Source organism: Oncorhynchus kisutch, linkage group LG2 (genome assembly GCF_002021735.2).
Source record: "Oncorhynchus kisutch isolate 150728-3 linkage group LG2, Okis_V2, whole genome shotgun sequence".
Classification (NCBI taxonomy): domain Eukaryota; kingdom Metazoa; phylum Chordata; class Actinopteri; order Salmoniformes; family Salmonidae; genus Oncorhynchus; species Oncorhynchus kisutch.
The window spans coordinates 15,249,317-15,269,929 of record NC_034175.2 but is presented as its reverse complement, the minus strand read 5'-3'; the positions used below and the strand labels follow the sequence as shown (position 1 = coordinate 15,269,929).

The following is a 20,613-nucleotide window of genomic DNA, read 5'->3' as shown; positions in this document are numbered from 1 at the left end:
GTCTAATAGGCTAATGGAACTTCACTTAATATTTTGTGTGTGTAGTACTTTATTAAGTAAGTAAGTGAGGAAAAATATATACCCATTTATTTTATTGATGCAATACAAATAATTAACCTTGTCACTTCAATCATGTCTAAAAGATCTCACTGGGCACAGTTGAATCAACATTGTTTTCACATTGCTCCTGTGTTTTTAGTGTTGGTTCAAGCTGTTTATGGGAGTGTGTCTTTGTGCTTTGCCTCTTCGTCTATGTATGTAGATCTTTGGCATCTACACAAACAGCCAGTTATATTCACCACAAAGGAAGTGCTCCCTATAACAGAAGACACTGTGGGCCACTTTGTCTATCTAGTGATGAAAGGGAAGCCTGTTGCTGTGTTTCAGAGAGTCTGTTTTCTGGAGGAAATAAAACACTCAGCCCCAGAGAGGATCACACTGATAAATGTGTTTTTATGTGTCTGACCTGCAACTGGAGATGTATCAGACAGACACAAAATATAAATTGAAACACTTTTATATGTCTCTGAAACCTGTGTTTCATCTGGGGATAACTGTACAATCAGTCAAAGAAGAGAGAGGATACACACAGAGAGCGAGAGAGCGAGAGAGAGAGAGAGCTTTTACCAGTGAAAGCTAGTGTCTGGTTTACGTATGGTTAAAAATATATGCATTAAAATGCAACAATGTTTACAGTGTAATACAAAAATAAATGACTGCACATCAATGAAATGTTATTGCTGTTTTTTTTTTAATCCCAGAAACATTGCAAACGATGGTTGAATGGTAGACAACCTCAGAGGGTACAATAGCAAAGAAACAAGAGTTCATGCCTTGAAGACAAAGCTGTCATCACACTGAGGGTGTTATTTTGTGTGTGTGTGTCTGTGTGTGTGTGTGTGTGTGTGTCTAAGGTATCAGTGGTTGGCTGTTTTTAGGGTTCCTCTGATCTGCCCTCCTCTCCCATCCCTGTCGTATGCGGGTGATGGTTCGGTCCACACAGGGGGTGATGAGGAGTAGCTTGAGCAGCAGCACAACAGAGGGAAGCACCAGACACAGCATGTAGCCCGGTGGGGTGCACCACTTGTAGGTGGAGGAACTCAGAAACTTGTTCCAGCCATACAGGTAGGTGTGAGCCGTACATAACAGCAGAGTCAGGTGACCCAGCTTGGACTGGTGGGGGAGAAAAGAACACATAAACACATGAACCACACACACATACACACACATGCCAGGCACGTGCACAGATAGAGGTCTAAGGGAGCTTGAGCACCTGCCCTTTTGCCATCCCATGAGAAATGTAACTTTTTTGTGTAAATTTGTGTCTATTTTCTTGAATGTTATCTAAGTGAATTTCCCATCTAACTAGTTAATTTATAATTGTTTTTATCTTATCCCACCCTAGCTGCCAAGAAGCCATTCTTGGCTATCAATTCAAGTTAGAGTAGCTAGCTTGTATAACCATCTTAGCTGGCATGCCTGCTGGCAAAAAAGCAAGCAGTTACTAAATGTACTGAATAAGACTCACATTCCTTTCAAGCTTTTACCCAGATTTTAGCAGAGATGCAGAGAATAATATTTAGTTTCTTTAAAAAAAGAACCAGGATACATGGAATTAAGCATAATGATTATGGCTCTAGATTACAGGAAAAAGCTGCTTCAGGTGTTTGACAAACGCAAAATGCTACAACTTCCAGATGGGGGGCCTAGCCATCACCCAGCTATCGTCACGTACCTTGTGCCCCTCAGATTTTTTGGGGTGCATTCCGCCCCTGCGCGCGCACACACACACACACACGATCTCTAGGTGAATTCTTCTGGCCTGTTGTAATATATTCCTCCTAAATTACATCTGATGAATAATTTAACATTTAAATCACTGCATCAATTTGAGGGAAATGAATGAATTAGAGAATGAGCCGGAGTTTCTCCTGACCCAGTTGCATTTATGAATGAGTGTGTGTGTTCCCTGTAGCGATGGTAATACAGCTTCATATCCCCAGCACATAACCTCTGGCTTGTCTGCTGAAAATCAGATTACTTTCCTGGAGTTTTATTGCATTCTGGCCTGGATGTTGGCTCTGCACCCCACATGAATACGTCAATAGGGGAAACACTGAAGGAGATAAGTGTACAAATTAGGGTTGGGAATTGCCAGGGACCTCAATGCGACATTATCACGATACTTAGGTGCGATACGGTATGTCTGCTGCAGAAAGACGAGAGAGGGTGAGAAAAATGTTTTTTTTTATCAGTCATGGAAATAAAAGTGCTGAAAACATGTTGGCTCACTATTTAAAAAGAAGATGTAGAACAAGCTATAGGATGAAAAATACCAGGGGCACAGCTGACTAGCGCTAGGCAAATCGATACTTGGAGTCAAAGTATCAATATAATATTGTACAAAATATTATTGCGATATGTAAATTTATCGATTTATTCACCAACGCTAGTAAAAATGTCTGGTCTAAGTATTCAGTGTGCTCCGTTCTGGTAATCCCACCTGTATGAAGCTGAACTCCCTCCAGCTGAGAACGTTACTGACGGAGGGAAGAGATGTGATTCCCAATAGGACGTACAGGCTAAATCCCAGAATTCCCAGGGATAAGTAGGAGTCGCCACTCCAGGCCGTCGTTGTATCAAACTCAGTGGTCCTGTTCTCTCTGATCTGAGCGAGATAGAGCGAGAGAGAGAGAAAGAGCAAGCAAGAGAGAGGTGTAAACCAGTGTTTATAATCAAAACCAGTGCCTGAATACTGCTATATACTGTAGGTGTGTGTCCAATATACAGATGTAGGATCTTAATATGACCAGTGTTGTCAAAGCAAAGAAATAATCCTTCAGCAACAGCATTTGAACGTTTTGTCCGTTCACAATTTTCCACCAATGTAATGTTACTTGATTGGTGGTTAGGCTATTAGCTGACCAATATTAGGCTACATGAAAAGTGCTATACTGTTAAGACATGCTTGAGTACGTTGGCGACTAAGATAATACTTGATTTTTTAAACCTCCTGCGTTGGGCTGAATGGCTCAATATGTGGTTCATACATTTCTTTCTTACCTTAATTAGCCACAAAATACTTGAAAAGTGACTGTTTTCTTGAAGCTGTGCATCGCCATTTTCCCTACATTTCCCCCATGTGGGCCAGCTCCCTAGCAATTTGAGTTCTACCCAAAGAGCTTCAGCCCCTCGCATTTGAGTGACAGCAAGAGGCCAGCCCAGCTTTAACCAATGAGGTTGCAGGGCTGGCCCAACGACTCAGTGGCCACAGCAGATACAGAGAAAGCAATGACGTGGTGTCACGAATTATTCGTTTTTGCCACTTTTGGCCCGTGAGTGCTACTTTCAGAGCTACTGGCCAAAAAGTATACAAAAAGTTCCAGAGAATCTTTTTAATATAATGTATTAGTGTGAATTTATGTAAACCCTGCGGCGCATAAAAATCTCAGCGACAACAGAGTGATCAAATTAAGATCTTAAATCTGTACACTATTTTGTCTATCCATTGTTCACTGTTTGAAAATGTGTAGGTGTTCTTACCACAGAGACAGTGCGTTCAGTGGCCTTGAACCTCACATAGTACCTGGGAACAAAATCAATACTTTCTTTACTAAAATCCAAAGGAAGACACATTCCACTGTGTGTGTGTGTGTGCACGTGCATGCGTGTGCATTTGAGTGAATGTTCCACCGACCGTATGGGTATGATAAGTGTATAGAGCACATGCAGAAAGGCGAACCCCAGTGCCAGAAGACCCAGCTGTTTCCTGCACAGCATCCAGCGGTCCAGCCAATCAGGGAAGCGCCTGATGTTAAACATAAATAAACACTTATAATCAACAAAAATACGATATATATATATATATATACAAAAGTACACTACTGGTCAAAAGTTTTAGAACACCTACTCACTGCCTGGTATTGCAACTGCTACATCGCTGTGAACCTTTCGGCTCCCTGCCATCCAGGACCTCTATACCAGGCAGTGTCAGAGCAAGGCCCTAAAAATTGTCAAAAACTCCAGCCACCCTAGTCATAGACTGTTCTTTCAGATACCGTATGGCAAGTGCTACCGGAGTCCCCCCCCTCCCACCCACCTCTTTTACACCGCTGCTCCTCTCTGTTGTTATCATCTATGCATAGTCACTTTAATAACTCTACCCACATGTACATATTAACTAACCGGTGCCCCCACACATTGACTCTGTACTGGTGCCCCCCTGTATATAGTCTCGCTATTGTTATTTTACTGCTGCTCTTTAATGACTTGTTACTTTTATTTCTTATTCTTTTTTTTTAACTGCATTGTTGGTTAGGTTCTAGTAAGTAAGTATTTCACTGTAAGGTCTACACCTGTTGTATCCTGCGCATGTGACTAATACAATTTTATTTTATTTGATTTGATTTGGTAAAAGACCAAGACCAATATTATGGCAAGAAAAGCTCAAATAAGCAAAGAGAAACAACAGTCCATCATTACTTTAAGACATGAAGGTCAGTCAATACAGAAAATTTGAAGAACTTCTTCAAGTGCAGTCGCAAAAACCATCAAGTGTTATGATGAAACTGGCTCTCATAAGGACCGCACAGGAATGGAAGACCCAGAGTTACATCTGCTACAGAGGATAAATTCATTAGAGTTAACAGCCTCAGAAATTGCAAGTAACAGTTCAAGTAACAGTTCAAGTAACAGACACATCTCAACATCAACTGTTCAGAGGAGACTGCGTGAATCAGTCCTTCGTGGTTGAATTGCTGCAAAGAAACCACTACTAAAGGACACCAATAATAAGAAGAGACTTGATTGGGCCAAGAAACACAAGCAATGGACATTAGACCAGTGGAAATGTGTCCTTTGGTCTGGAGTCCAAATTGGAGATTTTTGTTTCCAATCGCTGTATCTTTGTGAGACGCAGTGTGGTTGAACGGATGATCTCTGCATGTATATTTCCCACCGTAAAGAATGGAGAAGGAGGTGTTATGGTTTAGGGGTGTTTTTCTGGTGACACTGTCTGCGATTTATTTAGAAAAACTTAACCAGCATGGCTACCACAGCATTCTGCAGAGATACGCCATCCCATCTGGTTTGGGCTTAGTGGGACTATCATTTGTTTTTCAACAGGGCAGTGACCCAACACACCTCCAGGCTGTGTAAGGGCTATTTCACCAAGAAGGAGAGTGATGGAGTGCTGCATCAGATGACCTGGCCTCTACCAAATTGAGATGGTTAGGGTTACAATTTCTGGATTACTACATGATTCCTGATGTGTTATTTCATAGTTTTGATGTCTTCACTATTATTTTACAATGTAGAAAATAGTAAAAAATAAATAAAAAAACCCTTGAATGAGTAGGTGTTCTAAAACTTTTGACTGGTATTGTATGTGGACATCCCTTCAAATGAGTGGATTTGGCTATTTCAGACACACCCTTGCTGACAGGTGTATCAAATCGAGCACACAGCTATGCAATCTCCATAGACAAACATTGGTATTAGAATGGCCTTACTGAAGATCTCAGTGACTTTCAAGGTGGCACTGTCATAGGATGCCACTTTTCCAACAAGTCAGTTCCTAAAATGTCTGCCCTGCTAGAGCTGCCCCGGTCAAAGTTAAGCGCTGTTATTGTGAAGTGGAAATGTCTAGGAGCAACAGCAGCTTAGCCTCGATGTGGTAGACCACACAAGCTCACAGATCAGGACCGCCGAGTGCTGAAGCGTGTGACACGTAAAGATCGTCTGTCCTCGGTTGCAACACTCACTACAGAGTTCCAAACTGCCTCTGAAAGCAACGTCAGCACAATAACTGTTCGTCTGGAGCTTCATGAGGTGGGTTTCCATAGCGAACAGCCACACAAAAGCCTAAGATCACCATGCGCAATGCCAAGTGTCGGCAGGAGTGGTGTAAAGCTCTCCACCATTGGACTCTGGAACGGTGGAAACGCGTTCTCTGGCAGTCCGACCGACGAATCTGGGTTTGGTGGATGCCATGAGAACGCTACCTGCCCGACTGAATAGTGCCAACTGTGAAGTTTGATGGAGAAAGAATAATTTTCTGGGGCTGTTTTCATGGTTGGGACTAGGCCCCTTAGTTCCAGTGAAGGGACATCTTAACGCTACAGCATACAATTACATTCTAGATGATTCTGTGCTTCCAATGTTGTGGCAACAGTTTGAGGAAGGCCCTTTCCTGTTTCAGCATGACAATGCCCCGTGCACAAAGCGAGGTCCATTCAGAAATGGTTTGTCGAGATTGGTGTGGAAGAACTTGACTGGCCTGCACAGAGCACTGATCTTAACCCCATGGAACACCCTTGGGATAAATTGGAACACCAACTGCTAGCCAGGCCTAATCGCTCAACATCAGTGCCCGACCTCACTAATGCTCTTGTGGCTGAATGGAAGCAAGTCCCTGCAGCAATGTTCCAACATCGAATAGATAGCTTTCTCAGAAGATTTGAGGCTGTTATAGTAGCATAGGGTGGACCAACTCCATATTAATGCCCATGATTTTGGAATGAACTGTTTGTCAAGCTGGTTTCCACATACTTTTGGTCATGTAGTGTAGATGCACACATATACATACATTGTATTGTATACATGTATGCAAACACACTCACATACACACAGAGGTCTGACCTGTACTTGGTGCCTCTGTAGAGCTGCAGGAAGGAAGCCAGGACACCAGGCAGGTAACAGAGAGACAGCATGATCAGAGACACGATGGGACACACCTGGCGAGAACACACACACACACACACACACACCTTGAACAGCTGATAACACACACAGAAACACAAACACAAACACATTGAGGGCCTGTGGCCAGTACCTTGTTAGCCAGTGAGACCATGATTCTGAAGGAGATGTCTTTGCCCTGGGTGAAGTATGCATAGATGATGTCTCTGATCAGCAGGTAGAAGAAGAAGGCAGCACTGAGGCCAGTGGCGATGTACAGGGGGAGCCTCCACTGGGGGAACAGCTGCAGGGGGAAGTCCTCCAGCTCCCTGGCCACTGAGAGAAAGCCCCGGTCCAGGGCACTGAAACCCAACTTGGTGGCTACCGCCATCACCGCCTGCTTGGCCTGTACACTTTCCCCGCAGATATACACCTGACATATATTTATGCACATACAGTGGAGTCTGATATTATTGGCACCCTTTATAAATATGCACAAAAATACCTACATAAAATAAATCATTCAAATACTGAGCTATAATGTATGTTCCAAAAATTTGGGAAATTATATTATTTTATACTAATACTTGTGCTTAGTGAAAGATATTTTGTTTAACAAGTAATACTCTTTAAAAAAGGTATCGACACCCCTGTTTTCAATACCTCACTTTGTGAGGTTAACGACATTGAGCCATGATTGGCTCAGATAACAAGTGGGCTGGATATGCTGAGAGATGAGTTCGGATTGGACTACCATATAGCACGCTTCTGTCTACTTGAGCTGGTTAGTATGTGTAGGTAATCCTGTCTAACGTGGCTTCTAAAACTGAAGTATGAGTTTGAAATCTGTGGAAGTATGATAGCTAAGGAGATGGAGAAAACACTTGTCTCCGGATTACATCTTTAAGCATCCATGACAAGGAGAAGCATCCAACCATAATGTATACACGGGTAAGCTAGTCTAACCTTGACAAAATTCTCCACTATGAAAGTATCCATTTCAATAGAATGTCACTGCGACAACGGCTGATAGAAGTAGCTGGTAAATTTGCTCTGGCAATCTACTCCGATTTTAGACCATAGGTAAGATAGTCTAGCTACATTTTCAGATATTACACGTGTCTAATTTTGACATAAAGTCTTTTCATAAAGTATACTGTTAGCTAGCTAGCTAATGTTAGCTGGCTGGATCGCTAGCTAAAATTACATGTATGATCTTATTATTAATATCTCAGAGCAATTTGCTTTGCTTGTTATAGCCTAATGTTAGCTAGCTAACATTGAACCTGGTTGGTTAGCTAGCTAGCTAGATGTCTTAACAAAAGACTCCACTATGCAAGTGTCCATTTTAATAGAAATGTGACAACTGTTAGCCAGTTAGCTTGGGTGCTTGACTGCTGTTGTTTGGACAGAATGCTCAGATCAACCCTTAAAGAGATTGGTGGAGCTAAAGCTTAAGAGGGTGTGAAAGGTGCTGAATGGGCGTAGACAAAGAAGAGTCCTCCAGTATTTGTTTTACCTTTATTTAACTAGGCAAACCTCAACTAGAGCTCTCCAGTATGTACCAAAACAATTCATCAAAAGTGAGGTTACAAGTTAATCAACTTTCAAAGCAGAAGTACTTTCCCATTGTTCCTCAAATGCAGTATATAATATACCATTGTGTAGCTCTGTGTCTCTGCTTTTATCCAATGTAAAAAACACAATTTCAAATGTTGCTACATAAGACCAAATCAAGGCTAAGCACACCAGTTGTGGATTTGGCATTGAAAAACACAAGCATATGCAGAAATGTACTTCAAACCCACTGTTAAATATTTGACTAATTTCAGGACACGTGTTAACCCTCGCAAGGCTGCAGGCCCAGACGGCATCCCCAGCCGCGCCCTCAGAGCATGTGCAGACCAGCTGGCTGGTGTGTTTACGGACATATTCAATCAATCCCTATCCCAGTCTGCTGTTCCCACATGCTTCAAGAGGGCCACCATTGTTCCTGTTCCCAAGAAAGCTAAGGTAACTGAGCTAAACGACTACCGCCCCGTAGCACTCACTTCCATCATCATGAAGTGCTTTGAGAGACTAGTCAAGGACCATATCACCTCCACCCTACCTGACACCCGAGACCCACTCCAGTTTGCTTACCGCCCAAATAGCTCCACAGACGATGCAATCTCAACCACACTGCACACTGCCCTAACCCATCTGGACAAGAGGAATACCTATGTGAGAATGCTGTTCATCGACTACAGCTCGGCATTTAACACCATAGTACCCTCCAAGCTCGTCATCAAGCTCGAGACCCTGGGTCTCGACCCCGCCCTGTGCAACTGGGTACTGGACTTCCTGACGGACAATCCACAGGTGGTGAGGGTAGGCAACAACATCTCCACCCCGCTGATCCTCAACACTGGGGCCCCACAAGGGTGCGTTCTGAGCCCTCTCCTGTACTCCCTGTTCACCCACGACTGCGTGGCCACGCACGCCTCCAACTCAATCATCAAGTTTGCGGACGACACAACAGTGGTAGGCTTGATTACCAACAACGACGAGACGGCCTACAGGGAGGAGGTGAGGGCCCTCGGAGTGTGGTGTCAGGAAAATAACCTCACACTCAATGTCAACAAAACTAAGGAGATGATTGTGGACTTCAGGAAACAGCAGAGGGAACACCCCCCTATCCACATCGATGGAACAGTAGTGGAGAGGGTAGCAAGTTTTAAGTTCCTCGGCATACACATCACAGACCAACTGAATTGGTCCACCCACACAGACAGCATCGTGAAGAAGGCGCATCAGCACCTCTTCAACCTCAGGAGGCTGAAGAAATTCGGCTTGTCACCAAAAGCACTCACAAACTTCTACAGATGCACAATCGAGAGCATCCTGGCGGGCTGTATCACTGCCTGGTACGGCAACTGCTCCGCCCACAACCGTAAGGCTCTCCAGAGGGTAGTGAGGTCTGCACAACGCATCACCGGGGGCAAACTACATGACCTCCAGGACACCTACACCACCCGATGTTACAGGAAGGCCATAAAAATCATCAAGGACAACAACCACCCGAGCTACTGCCTGTTCACCCCGCTATCATCCAGAAGGCGAGGTCAGTACAGGTGCATCAAAGCTGGGACCGAGAGACTGAAAAACAGCTTCTATCTCAAGGCCATCAGACTGTTAAACAGCCACCACTAACATTGAGTGGCTGCTGCCAACACACTAACTCAACTCCAGCCACTTTAATAATGGGAATTGATGGGAAATGATGTAAAATATATCACTAGCCACTTTAAACAATGCTACCTAATATAATGTTTACATACCCTACATTATTCATCTCATATGTATACGTATACACTGTACTCTATATCATCTACCGCATCTTTATGTACTACATGCATCACTAGCCACTTTAACTATGCCACTTTGTTTACATACTCATCTCATATGTATATACTGTACTCGATACCATCTACTGTATCTTGCCTATGCCGCTCTGTACCATCACTCAATCATATATCTTTATGTACATATTCTTTATCCCCTTACACTTGTGTGTATAAGACAGTAGTTTTGGAATTGTTAGTTAGATTACTTGTTGGTTATTACTGCATTGTCGGAACTAGAAGCACAAGCATTTCGCTACACTCGCATTAACATCTGCTAACCATGTGTATGTGACAAATAAAATTTGATTTGATTTGATGTTGCACGTCACTACTTCACAGGAGAGACGTTTGAATATAATTTTTATGAAAAAATTCCAAATGCTTTTTTAGTCAGAAATGCCTTCTGGAACATGTGAACTTTCATGTGCCTTAATAACAAACGTGTATGCCATCAGTAAATACAAATAAAATTGCCTAGTTGATTTCTTTATGGAAAAGTCAGGAACCTTCCCGCCAGCCATGATTGGCTGAGATAATGGATGGGCTGGACATGCCCGTCCATTATTCGGATTGGTTGCCATGTAGCACGCTTCTGTCTATAACATGATCTGGTCAGTTTGTGTAGGTAATCCTTTCGAATGTGGCTTTTTTAAAAGATATCACGTAGTACATGTAGAACTGCAAAAGTGTTGTTCACCACTTTCTGGAGGACCGAGTTTTGAAATCAGTGGAATGCCAGTGGAATTAGATTATGATAGCTAAGGAGATGGAGGAAATTCTGGCATTTGATTGCAAATATGCAGAGGGAGTCGAAAAGAGAACACATAAAATGCATCTTAAAAGTAAGGACAACCATGGTATCCGTGACAGAGAGGGGGAAGTGTCTATCCATCTATCCAGGTAAGATAGTCTAGCTAGCTACATTTTCAGATATTATATGTTTCTATTTTGTCAGAAAGTTGTTTTCATTTCAAATGAAAGCATTTATTTAGCTAGCTAGCTAACTTTAGCTGCATGGCTGGCTAGCTTACTAACGTTACGTGTATGATCTGTGTAGTAATATTATTTGTATCTCTGAGCCATTTGCATTGCTAGTTATAGCCTAACATTAGCTAGCTAGATAATATTGAACCTGGTTGATTAGCTACCTGCAGATTCATGAAGGGTAGTGACATTATGAGTTGGGATTATGGTTAATTATTTAGCTAACGTTAGCTGGCTGGCTCACTACATGTCTAAACAGAAGACTCCACTATGCAAGTAGCTTTGATTTGAATTGATATTGTATGTTTTTAACAGAGATGGTAACGTGAAGAACATGACCTGCACCAAAGTCAAATTAGGGTATAATGTTAGGCCAACGAAACATTGTCCAAGTACTAAAATGCTACGGTAGAATGACCTGCTTTTATTTCGTTACACTCACAACCGTAAGCTATTTTCTGTAATTGGCTCGCCATCAACTTGTAAATAACGATCTTGTTGTGAGTTTCTTTTCCTGTAATAATGAAGACAAATAAGCTAAGGTGTTGTCAGCTTCATGATATGGTCATTATTTGAACTGGCTAGCCAGCTAACTTAACATTAGTTAGTTAGCTAGCTAACAAGCTAGAAACAAGTCAAAACATTGTTTGGAAAGTTGCTTTTAGTTGCCTGGTTTGCTAGATTGACGTATACTAAATACATTTTTAAATGGGTGGGTTTATTGGTGTTAAGGGCTAGGCTAGGATTTTCTCCTACCATATCTTTTGTGTTATATTCTCCTACATTGCTATAACATTTCTACGAACTTCAAAGTGTTTTCTTTCCAATGGTACCAATTATATGCATATCCTGGCTTCAGGGCCTGAGCAACAGGCAGTTTACTTTGGGCATGTCATTCAGGTGGAAATTGAGAAAAAAAGAGGCCCTAAGAAGTTATTTAAATACATTAGTTATGCTATTTTGGACCACCAAGCTGCTAATGCAGCCTTTCGTTTTTGTGTTTATACTTTTTCCTAACGAATGTTCCTGATGTCAATGCAACAACTGTCGATAGACTTAGTTTAAACTAACCTTTAGCCTTGACATATTTGGCCTCGCGTGAACCCTAAAAGAGATGGGTGGGGGTAAGGCTTAAGAGGGTGTGAATGTTTCTGAATGGGTGTTCTTTCTTAAAACTGAGGTTTCAAAGCAGAATTACTTTCCCATCGTTTCTCAACTGTAGTGTATGATACACTATTTTCTAGCTCTGAGCCTCTACTTTGTAAAATGTAAAAAAACACAATTTCAAATGTTGCTACATAAGACAGAATCGAGACGACATTTTGCTTACACTGGTCCTTGTTAAGGTCAATGGCATCATTAACTTTACCTAGTACCTGGATTTTGTACAAAAAACTTTGCCTCTATCAAGATGCCGGAACTCCTCGGATGAAAGTGTATTTCCAGCAAGACAATAACCCCAAGCACTAATCAAATCCACAAAGAATTGGTTAATTGTCCCCCACAATGCACAATACAGGTTTCTAGCTCCAGAATGAAGCTGTACTTATTCAGCACGGAGGAGAGAAAGTAAGACAACCATTTTCAGGCCTTGCCATATATTTTGAAGCAGATTTAAGTCAAAACTATAACTCAGCCACTCAGGAACATTCCCTGTCTTCTAGGTAAGCAACTCCAGTGTAGATTTGGTCTTGAGTTTTAGGTTATTGTCCTGCTGAAAGGTGAATTCAGCTACCCGTGGCTGGCGGAAAGCAGACTGAACCAGGTTTTCCTGTAGGATTTTGCTCATGCTTTTATTTATTGTATTTTTATTTCACCTTTATTTAACCAGGTAGGCCAGTTGAGGACAAGTTCTCATTTACAACTGCGACCTGGCCAAGATAAAGCAAAGCAGTGTGACAAAAACAACACAGAGTTACACATAAACAAACGTACAGTCAATAACACAGCAGAAAAATCTATGTTTATCTATTTTTACCTTTATTTAACTAGGCACGTCAGTTAAGAACAAATTCTTATTATTATTAATGACGGCTGAGGAACAGTGGGTTAACTGCCTTGTTCAGGGGCAGAACGACAGATTTTTACCTTGTCAGCTCGGGATTCAATCTAGCAACCTTTCAGTTACAAGCCCAACGCTCTAACAACCTTTCAGTTGCAAGATTTAGCATTAACACTGGAGTGATAGATGTGCAGATGATGATGTGCAAGTAGAGTTATTGGGGTGCAAAAGAGCAAGAAGATAAATAACAATATGGGTATGAAGTAGTTGGGTGTGCTATTTACAGATTGGCTGTGTACAGGTACAGTGATCGGTAAGCTGCACTGACAGCTGATGCTTAAAGTTAGAGAGGGAGATATAAGACTCCAGCTTCAGTGATTTTTGTAATTCGTTCCAGTCATTGGCAGCAGAGAACTGGAAGGAAAGGCGGCCAAAAGGATGTGTTGGCTTTGGGGATGACTAGTGAAATATACCTGCTGGAGCGCATGCTACAGGTGGGTGTTGCTATGGTGATCAGTGGGCTTTACCTAGCACAGACTTATAGATGACCTGGACCCAGTGGGTTTGGCGACGAATATGCGAATATGTAGCGAGGGTCAGCCAGAGAGAGCATACAGATCGCAGTGATGGGTAGTATATGGGGCTTTGGTGACAAAACGGATGACACTGTGATAGACTACATCCAATTTGCTGAGTAAAGTGTTGGCGGCTATTTTGTAAATGACAAAATTCAAGGATTGATATGATAGTCAGTTTTACGAGGGTATGTTTGAGTGAAGTAGGTTGTGATGCTTAGCTCTAATCCATTAATTGTTTATCCTGAAACATGTCCCAGTCCTTAACGATTACAAGCATACTCATAACACGATGAAGCCACCACTATGCTTGAACATAGATGGAGTGGTACTCAGCAATGTGTTGCATTGGATTTGCCCCAAAAATATAACACTTGGTATTCAGGACAAAAAGTGAATAACTTTTCCACATTTTTTGCAGTATTACTTTAGTGTCTTGTTGCAAACAGGATGCATGTTTTGGAATATTTTTTATTCTGTATAGGCTTTCTCCTTTTCACTCAACTACAATGTTGTTGATCCATCCTCAGTTTTCTCATAAACCCTGTACAGACAGACTATCTTTGTATTGACTGGGTATATTGACACACCATACAAAGTGTAATGAACAACTTGGCCATGATCAAAGGGATATTCAATATCTGCTTTTTTTTACCCATCTGTCAATAGGTGCCCTTTGCGAGATATTGGAAATCAAATAACATTTTATTTGTCACGCCGTATATAAGCACTTAACCAACGATGCAGATTTATAGGGGGTACCGGAACAGAGTCAATGTAAAGGGGGCACCGGTTAGTGAAGGTAATTGAGGTAATATGTACTTGAAGGTAGAGTTATTAAAGTAACTATGCATAGATAATAACAGGGAGTAGCAGCAGCGCAATGCAAATAGTCTGGTTAGCCATTTGATTATATGTTCAGGTGTCTTATGGCTTGGGATTAGAAGCTGTTTAGAAGCCTCTAAGGTAAAAAAAAAAAAAAACAGTCTATGACTAGGGTGGTTGTAGTCTTTGACAATTTTTAGGGCCTTCCTCTGACACCGCCTGGTATAGAGGTCCTGGATGACAGGAAGCTTGGCCCTGGTGATGTAATGGACCTTACGTACTACCCTCTGCAGTGCCTTGCGGTTGGAGGCCAAGCAGTTGCCATACCAGGCAGTGGTGCAACATGTCAGGGTGCTCTCGATGGTGCAGCTGTAGAACCTTTTGAGGATCTGAGGAACCATGCCAAATCTTTTCAGTGTCCTGAGGGGGGAATAGGTTTTGTCGTGCCCTCTTCCAGACTGTCTTGGTGTGGTTGGACCATGTTAGTTTGGTGGTGATCTGGACGCCAAGGAACTTGAAGCTCTCAACCTGCTCCATTACAGTCCTGTCGATGAGAATCGGGGCGTGCTCGGTCCTCCTTTTCCTGTAGTCCACAATCACCTCCTTTGTCTTGATCACATTGAGGGAGAAGTTGTTGTCCTTGCACCACACGGCCAGGTCTCTGACCTCCTCCCTATAGGCTGTCTCGTCATGGTCGGTGATCAGGCTGTTATGTCATCGGAAAACTTAATGATGGTGTTGGAGTCGTGCCTGGCCGCGCAGTCATCAGTGAACAGGGAGGATGGGACAGGATGGGACTGAGCACGCACCCCTAAGGGGCTCCCCATGTTGAGGATCAGCGTGGCAGATGTGTTGTTACCTACCCTTACCACCTGGGGGTGGCCCGTCAGGAAGTCCAGGATCCAGTTGCAGAGGGAGGTGTTTAGTCCCAGGGTCCTTAGCTTAGTGATGAGCTTTGAGGGCACTATGGTGTTGAATGCTGAGCTGTAGTCAATGAAAAGCATTCTCACATAGGTGTTCTTTTTGTTCAGGTGTGAAAGGGCAGTGTGGAGTACAATAGAGATTGCATCATCTGTGGATCTGTTGGGGCAGTATGGAAATTGGAGTAGATCTAGGGTTTCTGGGATAATGGTGTTTATGTGAGCCATGACCAAAGCACTTCATGGCTACAGACGTGAGTGCTACGAGTCGGTAGTCATTTAGGTAGGTTACCTTAGTGTTCTTGAGCACAGGGACTATGGTGGTCTGCTTGAAACATGTTGATATTACAGACTGAGACAGGGAGGGGTTGAAAATGTCAGTGAAGACACTAGCCAGTTGGTCAGCGCAAGCTCGGAGTACACAATCTGATAATCCGTCTGGCCCCGCGGCCTTGTCAATGTTGACCTGTTTAAAGGTCTTACTCACATCGGCTGCGGAGAGCGTGATCACACAGTAATCCGGAACAGCTGATGCTCTCATGCATGTTTCAGTGTTACTTGACTTGAAGCGAACATAGAAGTAATTAGCCCGTACAGGAGGCTTGTGTCACTGGACAGCTCTCGAATGTGATTCCGTTTGTAGACTCTAATAGTTTGCAAGCCCTGCCACATCCGACAAGTGTCGGAGCTGGTGTGGTGCGATTCGATCGTAGTCCTGTATTGATGCTTTTCCTGTTTGATGGTTCGCTGGAGGGCCTAGCGGGATTTCTTATAAGCTTCCGGGTTAGAGTCCCGCTCCTTGAAAGCGGCATCTCTACCCGTTTGCTCAGTGCGGATGTTGCCTGTAATCCATGGCTTCTAGTTGGGGTATGTATGTACAGTCACTATGGGGATGACGTCATCGATGCACTTGTTAATCAAGCCAGTGACTGATGTGATGTACTCCTCAATGCCATCAGAAGAATCCCAGAACATATTCCAGTCTGTGCTTGCAAAACAGTCCTGTAGCTTAGCATCTACTTCATCTGACCGTTTTTTATTGATCGAGTCACTGGTGCGTCCTGGTTAAATATTTTCTAGTAAGCAGGAATCAGGATGATAGAATTATGGTCAAATTTGCCGAATGGAGGGCGAGGGAGAGCTTTGTATGCTTCTCTGAGTGTGGAGTAAAGGTGGTCTCAGTTTTTCCCCCACATTTAACATGCTGATAGAAATTAGGTAAAACGGATGTAAGTTTCCTTGCATTAAAGTCCCCGGCCACTAGGAGCGCCACCTCTGGAAGAGCATGTTCCTGTTTGCTTATGGTGGTATACAGCTCATTGAGTGTGGTCTTAGTGCCAGTATTGGTCTGTGGTGGTAAATAGACAGCTACGAAAATTACAGATGAAAACTCTCTAGGTAGATAGTGTGGTCTACAGCTTATCATGAGATACTCTACCTCAGGCGAGCAAAACCTTGAGACTTCATTAGATATCGTGCACCAGCTGTTGTTTACAAATATACGCAGACCGCAACCCCTTGTCTTACCAGAGGCTGCCGATACAGTGTAGAAGTTTGACATTATGGGGAAATGTGTAGGCCAGTTAAAGAAAGTCTAAATGTAATCAAATTAAATTCAGGCTGTAACTCAACAAAATGTAAAGGGATGTGAATACTTTCTGAAGGGCACTGTAGATGAACTATTTATACAAAAGTATGTGGACACCCCTTCAAATTAGTGAAATTCTGAAATTCCAGCGACACCTGTTGCTGACAGTCGTATAAAATCTGCACACAGCCATGCAATCTCCATAGACAAACATTGACAGTAGAATGGCCTTACTGAAGAGCTCAGTGACTTTCAACATGGGACCGTCACAGGATGCCATCTTTCCATCACCTGTAAGTGCTGTTATTGCGAAGTGGAAATGTCCAGGATTAACAACGGCTCAGCCGTGATAAGGTAGGCCACACAAGCTCACAGAACGGGGTGGCTGAGTCCTGAAGTGCGTAGCGTAGTACAAATCATCTGTCCTCGGTTGCAACACTCACAATGTTCCAAACTGCCTCTGGAAGCACCAAACTGCTTCTGGAAGCAACATCAACACAAGAACTGTTCGTAGGAAGCTTTATGAAATGGGTTTCCATGGCCGAGCAGCTGCACACAAGCCTAAGATCACCAAGCTCAATACCAGGCATTGGCTGGAGTGGTGTAAAGCTCACCGCCAATGGGCTCCACGTTCTCTGGAGTGATGAATCCCACTTCACCATCTGGCAGTCCGACGGACTAATCTGAGTTTGGCAGATGCCAATAGAATGCTACCTGCCCCATTGCATAGTGCCAACTGTAAAGAGGAATAATGGTCTGGGGCTGTTTTTCACAGTTCAGGCTAGGCCCCTTAGTTCCAGTGAAGGGAAATCTTAACGCTACAGCATACAATGACATTCTAGACGATTCTGTGCTTCCAACTTTGGGGCCCTTTCCTGTTTCAGCATGACAATACCCCTGTGCACAAAGCGAGCTACATACAGAAATGGTTTGTCATATCGGTTTGGAAGACCTTGACTGGCCCGCACAGAACTCTGACCTCAACCCCGTTGAACACCTTTTGAGAGAATTGGAACACTGACAGAGAGCCTCACTACTGCTCTTGTGGCTGAATGGAAGCCAGTCCCCACAACAATGTTAGTGGAAAGCCTTCGCAGAAGAGTGGGGGCTGTAATAGCAGCAAAGGGGGGACCAACTCCATATTAATGCCCATAATTTTGGAATGAGATGTTCGACGAGCATGTGTCCACATACTTTTGTACACATGTAGTGTACACACTACACATGTAGTGTATATAGACTTGAATCTAGTAGCCAATTGGTTTCATGGGCATGGCTTGAACCTTGATGCGTGTACCTGTCTGTTGGCATCTGAAGGTCCTTTCTGCAGACTCCAGGCAGACAGGGTATTGAAGCCTTTAACCACCTCAGCTCCAGGGACCAGGCTGTTCATGTACATATAACCACATTTACATTACATCAACACACAAATCATACACATAATAACAACATTTACTGTATAGCGCTCACCTTTGCAGGTATTCTGCGTTGGCCTCTGGGTACTGATTCTTCCTCAGGTTGTTACTGAGGTCCACCAACACCTGCAATTCAATATGGAATCAAATACACTGATTCATACTTTATATTTGTCAAAAACACTGGAATTAACATTATATTGGCTAAATGCACTGGTACATACACTACATTGGCTAAATAAACAAGCATTTCGCTCGACGCGCAATATCATCTGCTAACCATGTGTATGTGACCAATACAAATTTGATTTGAAATACACTGGGACATAGCATATACTGGCTAAATACGCTTGGATATACATTATATTCGGCAACTTTACAGTTACATGCTGACAAAACAGACATTCATACATATTGCAAAAGTAATAAAACATATATGCTACCTTTCCCTTCAGCTGATTGGCCAGTGGTACCAGGAAGTCGTAGTGTTCTCTCTGGACTGCAATGAAGATCAGATGGCCTGACTGAGCAGCTGCAGCATGACCCAGGACCTGCATATACATCATCAACATGTTGATACACACATAAACACAAATACAGTATATTCACATATACTCCTTCAAACATAAACAAATATATTGAAATACATTTACAACACAGTAAAAACATGTCACCAGATCTATTTTATTTTGTACCTGTGATCCGTGGGGTATGAGGCTGCTGCTGCTGTGGGGCCGTCGGCTGCCAAACACCACCCCGTACCCTGCCTGCAGCAGACGCAGGCCCAGAGAGCGCCCCAGGTCCCCCGTCCCAAACACACACACCCTCTCACACTCAGGTGGGGCAGGCACAGCCTCCCTCATCGGAGACAGGGATACACATTCACTCTTCTCCTCACTCCTCTCCTGACCCGTCATGCCTGAACAGAGACAGGCAAAGATCTCCTCGAGTCGTAGATAGTCAACAGAAAGTGTCAGAAAGACCAAAGAATAAATGCTCAATAAATGCAATAAATGCTAGGACATTCAATGTTTTCGGCATTACATGTCCCAAACAATAATCTTCAGAGTTGGAGCAGCTCCTCTGAGTTTTCCAGATGAAAGTCTGACTGACACTACAGACTGAGTCTTTATTTGTGTCTGGGCATGCTCCTGGAGGGAGGAGGGAAGGGAGTAGTCTCTCTGCCAAGCCGGAAACTATTTTGGAAGAAGAGCGGTGTGTTTTTGCATGTGTGTGTGTCTGTGTGTGTGTGTGTGTGTGTGTGTGTGTGTGTGTGTGTGTGTGTGTGTGTGGGAAGGAAACCCATGGCACTCACTCTTCATTGTCTCTTAGGAGAGGCCAGTGGTTTCTGGGAAGCAGGGAGGTTAGATAATAGTGGAATACCAGACCTGGAGAGATGCCAGATCACTGTGGTCTTTCTGGGTTCACACAAGCACAGGTCCACAGTTCATGACAATAACACAACAGCAGATGCACTTTGGTTTGTTGTAATACTACCTTACCTCTAATGGCTTTTGTTCAAAGATGTGACAACATTCCATTGTGTGCAACAATAAGCTTGTATCTTCAAAAAGCACAGAATGTGACATTCCAGAAGAACTGTGTCATCACCATGAACAGTGTCTTGAAACACTGGTTTCATGAAAGCAAGAACAATCAAAATGCTTGAGGTGGGGTCAGAGCACAGTAGAATTAGTGAACCCAAGATTTAGACTGGGCTTAGTTTACAGTAATCTAGAGGCGAAAGAAATGCATACCTATTTAGGCGAGGTGCTGGCTAGCGGAGTGGAACACTTAACCAAATAAAGGAGAGCCGCACGCTCTAGGAGCTCAGATGCAAAAATATTTTTTAAACGTTTTCTTAGTCACATTAAACCAGCGTGTGGATAAAATCACTGGGGAAGCTAAGCCAGTAAAAAAATAGCCAAATTACAACCTGTGTTGTAATAATTCCATTGTTTGTTATTTAAACTGTTAGTTAATTTGCCTTGGGACTGTGATATACAAGTCAGAGACAATATGAAGACACAGTGGCAGAATAATATACAACCACACATTTTTTTCATCACAACACCAGAAAGCAACCTCTGTCTAATGAAGTCCACAAAACATATTAAATGTAACAAACAGTAACATGACCTACAGCATGGTCAAGTAATTTAATGTTTTCGGACTAATAAACAATCATTGATTTACAACCACGGAGAGTGATTCTACCGCAAGTTGCAAAGAAAACAGGA

General features: G+C 43.0%; 1 protein-coding gene across 2 annotated transcripts; it reads right to left on the bottom strand.

Moving 5' to 3' along the window:
• Nucleotides 1-433: 433 nt before the first annotated feature.
• Nucleotides 434-20,006, bottom strand: LOC109901910 (metalloreductase STEAP4-like). 2 transcript variants are annotated; one of them, XM_020497921.2, is made up of 10 exons: nt 19,069-20,006; nt 18,817-18,924; nt 18,429-18,499; nt 18,256-18,343; nt 6,833-7,111; nt 6,640-6,734; nt 3,698-3,808; nt 3,544-3,586; nt 2,504-2,668; nt 434-1,173 (listed from the first exon to the last, which is right to left on the bottom strand). In XM_020497921.2, the coding sequence occupies exons 1-10, from the start codon at nt 19,288-19,290 to the stop codon at nt 910-912; spliced, it is 1,446 nt and encodes a 481-aa protein (XP_020353510.1). In that variant the 5' UTR covers nt 19,291-20,006; the 3' UTR covers nt 434-909. The 2 variants fall into 2 exon arrangements, with proteins under 2 accessions (XP_020353510.1, XP_031644315.1); XM_031788455.1 differs by having other exon boundaries at nt 3,544-3,808.
• Nucleotides 20,007-20,613: the final 607 nt, after the last annotated feature.

Coding starts and splice junctions, on each gene's coding strand:
- LOC109901910 (XM_031788455.1), bottom strand. CDS start 19,290: ATGACGGGTCAGGAGAGGAGTGAGGAGAAGAGTGAATGTGTATCCCTG. Junction 18,344..18,428: donor AACGCAGAATACCTGCAAAG/GTGAGCGCTATA, acceptor GTACATGAACAG/CCTGGTCCCTGGAGCTGAGG. Junction 1,174..2,503: donor GGGAGTTCAGCTTCATACAG/GTGGGATTACCA, acceptor CTCCCCCACCAG/TCCAAGCTGGGTCACCTGAC.